A 12,244-nucleotide genomic window follows, 5' to 3' on the forward strand; every position below is an offset into this window, starting at 1 on the left:
ACGAGGTCCACGCTCTGAGGTCATGTCGTCAGGGGACGCTGTGGGGAAGGGCTCGCCTCTTTCCCGGAGCTGCTCTGATCCCCGCAAATGCCATGAGATGCCAGCCTGTGCTCCACGGTCTCCCGGCAGGCGCCCTGGGAAATGCTGCTGGGGCCGTGTAAGCATCTGGCTGCCAGGGAGGATGAAAAAGAGAGGAGCAGAGAGAACCAGGGGGTGGGCCGTTTTCCTTTCTGAGAGAGGAAGACCTCGCACAGGGCGCGGGGCGGCTAGAGGCAGGCACGGTGTTCAGGGCTGCTTAGGTCTCTGGAAACCAGCCGCCTCGTGTCCTGGGTTTAGGGGATCCCAGGGGGGTGTTGGCGGGGGTTGTTCGGCGCCTGCCACCGAGATCCCCGTGTTGGTAAGCATTCCAGGGCTTGCGGCTCTGCCTGCTGGGCAGGGGGCCGCCCGCCGCGGGCGCGGGACGGTGGGAGCGCCGAGCCAGCTCAGAGGCACCGCGCTCACCCTGCCCCACCGTCAGCTGTCCCTAGGAGCTGGCGGGATTCATCACCCTCCTGAGCCTTGGATTCTCCGATCTAAAACCGACGGGCCGGAGCCGCAGCGCGTGGGAGCAGGTCTTCTCAGGCTTGGCCTTCTGGAGTTGTGCGGCTTTGGAATTCTTCACGCTCATCCCCCGGGACAGAGGACTTTGGAGCCATGTCAGGAAGGCCAGGCTCGGGGTGGTAGAGAATCAGAGTGACCCTGGAATATAGCCGGGCCGCTCTGGGGGTTTTCTCCTTAGGCATCTACAGTGATTTTAATTCACGCTTTGGGCCAATGTTTCCCAAATTGGCTGGTGATCCTCTTCACCTGAGTTGCTTGTTAAACAGTCCATATTTCCAGCCCTGCCCAAGACCTAGGAAAGGATAATAGCAGGGCGAGTTCTCAAGGTATTTTTAACAAGGTAGCCAAGGTTGATCCTTTTTTTTTTTTTAAAGATTTTTAATTTATTTCTCTCCCCCTTCCCCCTGTTGTCTGCTCTCTGTTCGTCTGTGTTCACTTGTATTCTTGTCAGTGGCACAGGGAATCTGTGATTCTTTTTGTTGCATCATCTTGCTGCATCAGTTCTCCTTGTGTGCGGCACCATTCCTGGGCAGGCTGCACTTTCTTTTGCTCTGGGCGGCTCTCCTTACGGGGCGCACTCCCTGCTCATGGGGCTCTCCTACGTGGGGGACACCCCTGCATGGCACGGCACTCCTTGCACGCGTCAGCACTGCGCATGGGCCAGCTCCACACGGGTCAAGGAGGCCCGGGGTTTGAACTGCGGACCTCCCATGTGGTAGGCAGACGCCCTATCCATTGAGCCAAGTCCACTTCCCAAGGCTGATTCTTATGATCAGGCGCATTTGGGGAACACTGCTCTACAGTTTTCCTGGGGAACCAGCCACAGTGCAGCAGGCCTGGCCTGGTGGGAACATGTCTCTGTCCCCGTGGCCCGGAGCTCTCTGCTGTGGACCTTCATTTCCCTTGCCCTCCCCACGCCCAAGGGCCCTGAATGTCTCCTTCCTCCAGTTCTGAACTTTGCGGGCCCAGGATCGCGTCTTCTCTGTATTTCCCACTCTGCCCAGCTCAGGGCCTTTCCCACAGATGATGCTTATGAATATTTGCCAAATAGAGCTTCCCAGAGACTTTTCTGCCAGCCTCAGTTCATCGGGCCATGAGTGATTAGTGACAGAAAACCAGGACGCCAGGTACAAGGAGAAGGGACAATAGAACTGGTAGAGAAGCGAGATGGAGAAGGCAGCACTAGGCTGAGCTGCAGGCATGAGATTTAGAGAGATGGTACAGAAAAGCCGGGGTGCTACACGCAGGTGTCTAAGAGGGAGCAAGAGCAGGAGGGCAGCTCGTCCCCCCATTTCCTTGCACAGAAGAGGAGCCGAGGGCCCAGGGAGAAGAGATTCACTCTGCGTCACCGCCGAGCCGTAATGCGGCGCTAGACCAGCCCGGCTCCCAGCAACCCCTTCCCAACTGGCCACACCTGCAGCTGTCATGTGGTCCAGAAGTCCCCAACCTGAGTCGGCAAAGCCCTTCCTTCCCTGCCCTGGCCCCGTCTCCCCGCTGGCTGCCCGCCGGCGTGCTCAGCCTGCTGCTGGTCTGTGCGTGGGCCGGGGCTGCCCCTTCCACGCTGCCCGTCACTGGACGCATCTCCCGAGGTTGGCCGGGCTGACAGCTGGAGCAAGTGGGCGAAGCTGAGGGGAAGCACCAGGAGCCTCCTGATTCTCCACGGCGCCAGCACGTCCTGGAGAAGTTGGGTTTAGGTATCAGAGTGGAGAAGGGCCACACTCAGAGCCACACACACACACGTGCATTTTTTTAATCCTCTTTAAGATGGTTTGTGGAGAGGAGATTTTCATGGGTTCTTCTCCCTAGCGGGCCCTTTCTCCCCTCCAGGAAGTTCTCCGGGTCCTCTTCTCAGGGCGCTCTGCCCTGTTCTGCCAGTTTTGCTCTGGAACCCTGCTCTCGAGGTCGAGTGGACAAGACTCCCGGGTGGAGACCAGTTAGGAGGTGGCTGCAGCGTCTCGGCAGAGCAGGTGACGGCGTGTCCGGGAAGCGGCGGGCCCGGGAGAACGGCCTCCATTCCTCATCAAGCGTTTTACTAGCTGCGAGGGTAAAGTACCTCTAGAGCTGGAAATTTCTCACCAGTTAAATAGGGATGATAGTTACCCCTTCCGACAGCATTTTTATGAAGGTAGAATCTCGTTGCACAAGAGCCTCCTGTACACCACTAAGGGGTGGACACACTGCAGTCTTTTCCAGGCAGCGTTTGCAGTGAAGTGACGCTGGGCTGCCCCGTGGCTCTGTCCCTGGCACCCGCCTGGCCGCGCCTCCAGCTGCCCCGGTGGCTGAGCCTCCTGCTGGGGCAAGGGAAGCTCTTTTGGTTTTTGGCTGGGCTGGTTTTTGTCTCAAAGCCCGGAGTCCCAGCTTAAAGGGCCCTTGCTCAGGCTTCTGTCACCTCCCTCCTTGGGGATAGACACTCAAGTCCAGACGGGTTCTCAGGTAAAGCATCCACGGAGCCAACGCCACTGACTCTTTGAGACAAGCCCGTTTAAAGTCTGTGGCTCATCTTTTCCTATTTAGAAAACTTGTCTTGCGAATAAGTGAATAGTCTGGAAGGACCTTGAAGATTGCCTCATCCCACTCACTGATTTTACCAACGGGGAAACTGAGCGACGGGGAAGAAAGCACCTCGCGCATGATCGCAGGGTGAGACGAGAGGCAGAGCTGGGCGAATCCCCTTCACCCTTCGTCACAGAACCTCTTCATTGGGGTGTAGTTGGCTTGGCTGTCATCTTCGCTCTGTCATCCTGGGCCATGTGTCCTGTGTGGCTGCAGCCACAGGTCAGCGAGGACAGGTGGGAGCAGCTGTCCATCTCCACCGTCGTTCACTTACCAAGTGTGTCGTTCACTTACCAAGTGTTACTAAGTCCCACCTTGGTGCCAAGTGCCAAGCACATGAGATAAAGGCGCCTGCAAGGTGTTCAGAATTCAGAGATGAAGGGAGACCAGCAAACGGTCTCCAGGAGGCCATGCCGTGCAACAGAACTTTCCTCCTGTCCACTGCCTGCATTTTGTATTTGTGTATATATGATGGCATCAACTCTCCTCACATATAGGTTATTATGAGACTGGAAAAAACATCAAATACCATCCTTTGATGAAGGCCAGGGACGGGATCCTTGAGTAACTGCCCCCAGGGGCTCAGTCGCCCTCCTTTATTCATTCCCTTACAAAATATTTGCTGAATCTCCGGTTTGAACCAGGCCCTACTGTAGGTACCAGGGATGCAAAGATAAAGGAATGACCATCCTATCTCCCAAGAAACTAAAAATCCAGTAGAGAAATAAATGATAATGGATAATGTACAAAATAAGGTTGATGCCTAGGGGAAAGTCTGCCTTGGGACATCTGAAATGGCTTCCTGAAGGAGGTGGCTTGTGAGTTGAGACCATGGAAGAAGGGGAAGGAGTCTGCTGATCTGGTAAAGGGGGAAGGCATTCTGGGAAAAGAAAGCAGCCTCTGCCAAGCCAAGAGAGTGAGAAAGCTCACAAATCCTGGAAAACAGCAGGCACCGGTGATTGCTGGTGTATGAAGTCGAAGAACGATCACCAGAAAATGGGTGTACCCGTCAGCAGGACCTGTGCCATGCTCAGGAGAGAGGGCTACCTCCTGCAGACCATGGAGGACTCCTGAGAGTTTAAGGAGAGGATGAGATGGCGAGCTTGGTCTTCAGAAGCCTCGCTCACGCAGCAGGGTGGAGGTGGGAGGCAGGAGACCGGTGAGGAGGCTGATCCCTAATCCAGACAAAGCCCCACTGATGAGGGCAGTGGCAGAACTTGATTTTCTGTGTGACTCACCTATTGCCAAGCTTATCTGAGTGACGGTGCTGGCCATGACCCGTAACCAAGAAGCGGGAAGTTACACACTTCCGTCTCCAAAACTGTGATTCATGGTCTTGACAATGTGGCTTGTGTTAAGAGCCCACCCTCTCCCCACTCAGCTGGAATGGTTTAAGGCATCACAGAGGATCCATGGGACATCCAAGCTCTCTTGCCCAATAGAGAAGCTGATATGTCCTTGAACTTCTAAGGGTTCTTGGGAAGGTGGGTTTTGATAACCTTTCATCCATTTTCCCACCATGAATACAAACTCACTACTGAGCTTGTGGTTTTGGTAAATCTAAGAGCCTTTTGCAAACAAGGCAGCCTGGCAAAGTCACTGTGTTGTGGAATTTAAGAGAAGTTCAATTACTTGAGTATAGAGAGGCCAGGACTCAGGAATGATTTTGAGAAGGAAAAATGGTTTATTGACGGCCGGCCGGACTCGGGAGCTTTCAGTTTGAATCCCGAGCCCTGAACAAGATTTTCAAAAGTTTTTTATACAGAGAGGAAAGACCAAATGGTCCCTTTGTTTCAGTTCTCAATAGGCTTCAATTAGCATATATCTTCTACATCTTAGGTAAGCTTTTAGCATGGACTCCAGACATTCTAGATAAGCCTTTAGCGTATTTGGTTTTTGCATTTCTCCTAAATACTTAAAGTTTATAGCCCTTGCATTGTTAAACATTTCCTGGGACTGGAGCCGCTGCCACTGTCCCTAAGGGCAGGACTGCAGCCTCTTACCGTTCCACACCCACAAGTCAAACAACTTAGTCATCTCTGAAGAGACAAAGAGCCCTCCACCCATAGCCCACATCAACTGGACCCTCTTTCATCTGAGAGGCACTGGCTCAGCTCTCTCTAGCCTTCAGGCTTCTGCTCCTTTTCCTAAAATGCCTTCCATTCACCTGACTTTTTGTGACTGTGTTTTGGAGTCTTGCACATCCAACTCCAAATTCCAGCTCTGCCATGCCTTAGGGGTATGATCACCCCCAAAAAGTGCTGTGAGCCCCAGAGGTCTGCATATGGAATGGTGGCCATGGTCATTACTGCTGAGGTGTTGTAGGGTTAGAGATCAGGTTTGTGAAGTGTCCAAACAGTGCCCACCCCACAGCCAACGCTCGATAGTCCATAGCTGATGTGATTAGGTGAGACTCTAGTTTAATAATCCACCGTGAGAGTTTGTAATCCTCCACTGAAAAGAACAAAGTGAAGTGCTGATAGAATTGGTAATACATCTTCAAATAGTTTTCGTACCCAGGGTAACTAAACCTGGCTCCTGAGATCTACTTGATTTCCAGATCTGGCTGTGAAATCCTTCAGTAAGTTATAAGTAAGTGGCAGCTTGCTAATAAGGAACTTGAAATTAAGAGCAAAAATAAGGAGAGAAGTTCTATGATACAGGGAAAAGTTGCAGATCGCCAGGTCCTATGCTCAAACAGAAGAGCTTGGAAGACAAATGGCCATCTTGGTGGAACCTTCTGTGCTGTGTGCTGCTGGGATAGTGCTCTCCAAGTAGCATGAGTGTTTGATTTCATTACATTGAAAGAATTGTTCAGTGTTAGGGCAAGTTACTGACAAGGGTGTGGAATCATTTAAGAGGAGGTTAAAAAAAAAAAGAATAAAAATGAGGTATGTGATGAGATGAGCCCTTCTGGCTATTGCAAGTGCAAACCTGCCTGCAGCCTAGGAGAAAATGTGTGTGGCACGCATGCTGACAACCTGGGGCCACTTGAGTAAATTCTTCAAAACTAAGTTCATTCTCTTCTAACAGGACTTGAAATATCTGCTGACACTTTCCTCATTCTGGTGATCCCTCAGATTTTCAAATTTAGCTTGACTTCATTAATCAATCTGGGATTAATTTGTTTTGCTTTAATTCTTTTGTTTTTTATAACACAACAGCCTTAATAGGAAACATTTTTAAAAACCATCCTTAATTTCCCTTGATACTACAACTGTTTTCATATTCATATTTTCATTTTCATACAACTATTTCATATTCATATTCATGTTCTTTTTGGTCTTTTTGTACCTATTTATTTCTTATTAGCCATCAGAGTAAATCTGAAAGAGTTCTGTTATTAAGCCTGCTTGAATAATGAAGAAATTGATGCGGATCAGCAGGATATCCCTGTCTACATATAATAACATGACTTTAAAATGCTGTTTGACCTAATGTAAGGGGGAAATGGAAAGGAGAAATGAGTTTATATGGCTACAAGTCTCTAAAAAAGAGTCTGGAGATTGTCAGAAGGATTGCCCTTATGCACACATGAGCAGAGTCTCAGAGACAGATAAAGTAGATACAATCCCAGGTACTGGTTCTTTTGAGGGCTAAAGAGACCCATGGGTTCTATGGTCATGGCAGATGGGGTTCACTGCCATGTCAGATGGCCCTTCTTTGGAGCTGGTGTTTCTGCGTGATGGAACTGGACTCAGATGGGATCTCTTTTCACAAGACTTTCATGCTACTTCACTGGAATTGTAGCTGGTGTTGGGGTTTAAGATATATTTAGGGGATTTGAATCTCTGGACTGAGAATATGATAGCCAGGCCCTGAGCCTCAACAGACTTCATCTCCTACACTCTGATTTATTGGACTTACCCCACTCAGCTAACATGGAGTTGAAGAAGGTCAACCACCACACCATGGAGCCTAGAGTGCCTACAACTGAGCAGGAGGATTGCATCCAGTATCCATGTGGAATCTAAGCCCCCACTTGACATAGATGTGCAATGGACACAACCAATCCAATGTCCACAGAGAAAATGTGGCATTGGTGTGGGAAGGGTGGCCATGGTGGCTGCTGGGTGTGGGGAATGGGAGGAAGAGATGAGGTGGGGAGGCGTTTTTGGGACTTGGAGTTGTCCTGGGTGGTGCTTCATGGACAACTACGGGACATTGTAGATCCCCCCAGGGCCCACTGGATGGAACGTGGGAGAGTGTGGGCTATGATGTGGACCATTGACTATGGGGTGCAGCGATGCCCAGAGATGTACCTACCAGGTGCAATGGATGTGTCATGATGATTGGGAGAGAGTGTTGCTGTGGGGGGAGTGGGGAGTGGGGACGGTGGGGTTGAATGGGACTTCATATTTTTTGAATGTAATATTTTTTAAAAAATGAATAAAAAATAATAATAAAATAAAATCTAAAAAAAAAAAAAGAGTTCATTAATATTACCCTAACTGGTATGTGTAGCAAATGGCTGAATCAGGAGTAAAAATCAAGAATGACTCCAAAACCCAAGCTCTGTCTCCTTGCCCCCAGCTGTGACGTTGGCCACACAGCCTGGCACATAATCGATATATAATTTTTCTCATTTTTTTTAACTTGTCATCAGTAGTGATTGTAGATCAGTAAATCAGTCATCAGTGAACAGCATGGAATTATGTCAACTAAGGCTCACCAGCCAATCCCTAGAAAAAGCCACCGACAGATTGACAACTTGAAAAGCTATGTCGTAGGAAGTCTCTGAAGATGAGAGGAGAAACAGATAATTAATGTGAATAATAAAAATAAGATGTTTTCATTTGGGAAAAAATGCTGCAACTTTAGAACCAGGTCAATTGAGACTGCCTGCAATTGCTGTCAGATTTTCCAAACCACTTCTTGAGCACGTGGCTCTAAAGCTTTCTTATTGTTCTTGTCAATAAACCCATTTAATACTCTGCAAACTAAATGTAGAATTAGGCACCAGGGCGGCAAGTGCTAATGAATTGCAAATCATAGAAGGAGAAGAAAAACAGCTTCCATTTACTTCATACACATAGCATAAAAGGGGTGATTGCCTTCCATCTAGGAGCCGATGCCATGCGAAAGATGGCACGATGTGCCAGTGGGGTGGGTGCCACAATATTTTGAACTGTCAAAATCATGCAGAAAAGACAGAGTTCCCACATACCCCCCTTCTCACAGTTTTCCTTATTATTGGTACTTTGCGTAAGTGTGGTGCTTTTGTTACAATTGATGAAACTATATTATTTATAATTATACTGTTAACTATAGTCCATAGTTTACATTAGGGTCCACTGTGTAGTACAGTCCTATGGTTTTTAAAAAATTGTTACTGTAGTAACATATATATGTATACTCTAAAATTCCCCCTTTTAATCACATGCAAGTACTTAATTCATTGGTGTTAATTACACTCACCAGGTTGTACTACCATCATCACCGTCCATTCCCAAAACTTTTCTATTACCCCAAACAGAAATCCTGTTCCAATTAAGCATTAACTCCACATCCCCCATCCCCACGCCCACCCTTGGTAACCTGTGCTCTAGTTTCTGAGTCTATGGATTTGTTTATTCTAATTATTTCAAATCTGTGAGCTCATGCAACTCTTGTCCTTTGTGTCGGGCTTATCTCCCGCAACATGATGTCCTCAAGGCTCATCCGTGCTGTGGCAGGCATCAGGACTTCCCGTCCAGGGGTGGAAAATGCGCCGTTGTTTGTGGACGGCACGTTGCCTTTCGCCACTCCTCTGCTGGTGGACATTTGGGTGCCTTCCACCTCTTGGCCATTGTCAACAACACTTTTGGGTGTGTGACTGGAGTGGGGTTGCCGGCCACGCGATTATCCATCCTACAGTTCACTTTCTGAGGAACTCGTCGCTCTCCCAGAACTCAAAGTAGAAGGAGGCAGACTTGGGGAGACCTTGACGAGCCCGGGGGAGGGAGCTCTGCTCCAGGGACTGCTCAGAACATTCAGAACGCCCTCGGCTCCTCTGTGAGTCTGGAAGGAGCACAGCCACGGTGCTAACCGCCTTAATTTGCTTTTCCTCAGACACGATGGGGAAACAGAACAGCAAGCTGGCCCCTGAGGTGATGGAGGACCTGGTGAGGAGCACGGAGTTCAACGAGCACGAGCTCAAGCAGTGGTACAAAGGCTTCCTCAAGGACTGTCCGAGCGGGAGGCTGAACCTCGAGGAGTTCCAGCAGCTCTACGTCAAGGTAGGCGGCTCTTCCCACCTCTCTGCTTCTCAGGCTGGAAACGGTTGTCTTCATAAAATGCGGCTGAACAGGGAGGGATAACTGCCCGCTTATGTCAGCTCTGGTGGTTTTTCGGATAATAAAACAGAAAGAAAATGGGCATTTAAAGTATCTGTTCCCAAGATAAGTCAATCAATCTTTTTAGGAGGTACTGGGAATTGAAGCCAGGACCTTGTACATACGTGGGAAGCAGGTGCTCAACCATTGAGCTACCTCCGCTCCCCAATGAGAGTTGGTTTTTTCATTTGTTGGTTTGTTTGTTTGTTTTTTTTTGTTTTTAAGAGGTACTGGGGATTGAACCCAGAACCCTGTATATGGGAAGCAGGTCCTCAACCACTTGAGTTATATCCGTTCCCCTCAAGCAATTTCTGAATAAGAGGAGTAGTTGTTAAATCAAACACTGAATAGAATTCAGGGATGACCGTATCTGGTGAAGGAGTCATAAAAATCTCAGCTAATCGTCTCTGCTGATGATCGATAAGCTGAAATTATAACATTGTTTGGCTCCTTAGAGGTATCTGCACCTCTGTCAGGTGAAGAGAAAGTCCCTGGGAGGCCTCCTTCACCATGAACAGCGCTCCCCTTTGCAGATGAGAACCCACGTTCCCTCAGCAGCCCATCTGGAAGGGGGCTCTGGCAGACACCAGGGCATCGGTGTCTACACCATGGACCCCTAACTCAGCATTTGTACTGTGTAGACCTTCATCTTTCCCTGGAGATCAGCTAAAACTGTGCCAAAGAAGGCGATATTGTTTTTGTTTGTCTGCATTTACATGTTGTTTGGGTTCTAGGTTTGGCATGATCCCAATTTCAATTTTGCATATTATATATGTTATGCCTGCAGAAGAAATGAAATTCAGATTAGGAAATCTTTCCTTTATCTTGTGTTTGTAGTAAGTGTCAATTTGGGCAATATGAGCCATCCGGAGGCATATAATGGTTGTAGTAAACATTGTCTTTATCTCCTGAAGTTGACTGTTTCACAAACCCTGTGGCCCAGCAATTCCAATTCTTGCACATGAACAAGAAATGACATGTATAGAAATGCCCGTAGCTGCACTGATCACAATAGCAAAACCTGGAAGTAAGCCAAATGCCCATCAAAGGGAGGACAGAAAATGAACTGTGGTATATTCACAAGCTAACAGGTTGTCCTGCGGTCAACACGTTTGAACTAAGGCAACAATAAAACATTAAGTGCAAAAAGTAAGTCCCAAAAGATTCTTAATAAAACACAAGGGACACGAAAATAAACTTGGCGGGACTACAAACATATGCAGTAAAATCCTATACAAAGGAAAGCAAGGAAGTGATGAACCCAAGATTTAGGCCGATGTTATTCTGGTGGGGAAGGGGCCGGGGATGGAATGGGGGCATGGCCATGGGCTTAGAGATCGATGGTTGTCCACCCCGTAGTTGAACGGCAGGTTTTCAGGGGCCTGGTGCGTTGCTGAAAGCTAACCCACCGACTGAATAAACACATGAGAGGCCGCGGGGACCGCTGACGGCCGGGGTGGACCCGGCATCATGAGTCACAGGTGCATACAAAGCTATCCTTACACGGACATAGTAAGGTGCACATACAGCTGTAGTCATCTTATAAGATTCAGGTAATTAGGCATTAGCATGCAGAGGGCTTTCCTATGGAAGGGCTGAGAAAGGCAGCTCCTGTTCAGTGGCTGTCAACTGCGCGTGTGGAGAGGTGGGGTGGTATGTCTTTCCTGGATGATTGCTCTCCTCAGTCTTCAGAGCCACCGCTTCCACCGTTTCTTCGCTCAGGAGTTAGCTTGTGCCTCAGAACTCTCTTCACCACCAGCCCCCTAGGAAAGTACAGACAAGTGACATTTGTCCAAGTCACCTTCATGTCGCGAAAGGTCATGCAAGCTGTCGCCCCCGTTCAAGAGGGTTGGTGTGCCTCACTCCTCGGTATTTTTTTGAAAAGAGATGGGGTTTGCCTTTGAGGAGACAGTTGACGTGCGGAAAATGTATTTCACGCGTGGACTGTAAGTAGCTGACCCTGCGAGAGCCGCAGCCTCAAGCCAGGGCGCGTGAACTTTGACCTCGCCTCTGCATCTTACGTTACAGCTGATGTGGACGTGCCCACTCCAGCCCCGCTTTCCGCTCCTGCCCAGCCCAGGTGTTTCAAGAGGGGAAGAGATGCCTTTCTGGACTTAGTTTATGTTCTCGCCATCCTCTTCTTGTAGCCTCTCAACAGCCACGCGCCAACCTGGCTGCGTTCTCGTGCCAAATAGAAAGCAGGAGAAGTCCTCCTCTCCTTCCAGAGCTGTCCAAGGACAGGATGCAGGGGACAGTCCCAGAGGCCATGGCCACACAGGACCTGAGGGAGAAGCCCGGGTCAAGGTGGGGTAGGCAAGGGGCCCGGGAGCAGCCTCTCCTGACGTGACGAGAGGCTCAGGGGAGCGACGTGGCTCTGGGGTTGAGCGCCTGCTTCCCGAGGATGAGGTCCCGGGTCTAATCCCCAGGACCCCCTGAAAAAAAAAGGTGAGGCTCTGGCCAACGAGGCAGTTTGCCCAAGGCCGCAAAAAAGAGCGACGGTGGGACGGACATGGGAGTCTGGGGCACTGACGCCCACAGGGCACCCCGCCCCGCCGGGTTCCCACAGCACTTGCCTCTTCCTTCTGTTAGAGGGTGGCGTGACCTGGGGGTCTCCGACGGCAGGGCCCAGCTCCTCCACGTGGGTGAGCACAGGGCCCTGCACTCATTCCGCTCACTCGGGGACCGTGGAGTGGCCCCGGGCGAGAGCCGCAGGCCCCGTCGCTTCTGGAACGGGAGGAGCAGTCGGATAGAGTGTTTGCGTGTTCATCATGGAATCC

The 12,244-nt window shown here is 49.8% G+C and overlaps 1 protein-coding gene across 2 annotated transcripts in view; it reads left to right on the forward strand.

The window, feature by feature from the left end:
• Positions 1 to 12,244, forward strand: part of VSNL1 (visinin like 1) — a 106,373-nt gene that overhangs the window by 36,477 nt on the left and 57,652 nt on the right. For both annotated transcript variants that reach the window (XM_058288098.2, XM_004450781.4), the window contains one exon: positions 9,205 to 9,371. In XM_058288098.2, the coding sequence (XP_058144081.1) occupies positions 9,210 to 9,371 (162 nt within the window). In that variant the 5' untranslated portion in view covers positions 9,205 to 9,209. The remainder of the gene's footprint in view (positions 1 to 9,204; positions 9,372 to 12,244) is intronic.

This window comes from Dasypus novemcinctus, chromosome 25 (assembly GCF_030445035.2).
Source record: "Dasypus novemcinctus isolate mDasNov1 chromosome 25, mDasNov1.1.hap2, whole genome shotgun sequence".
NCBI lineage: Eukaryota > Metazoa > Chordata > Mammalia > Cingulata > Dasypodidae > Dasypus > Dasypus novemcinctus.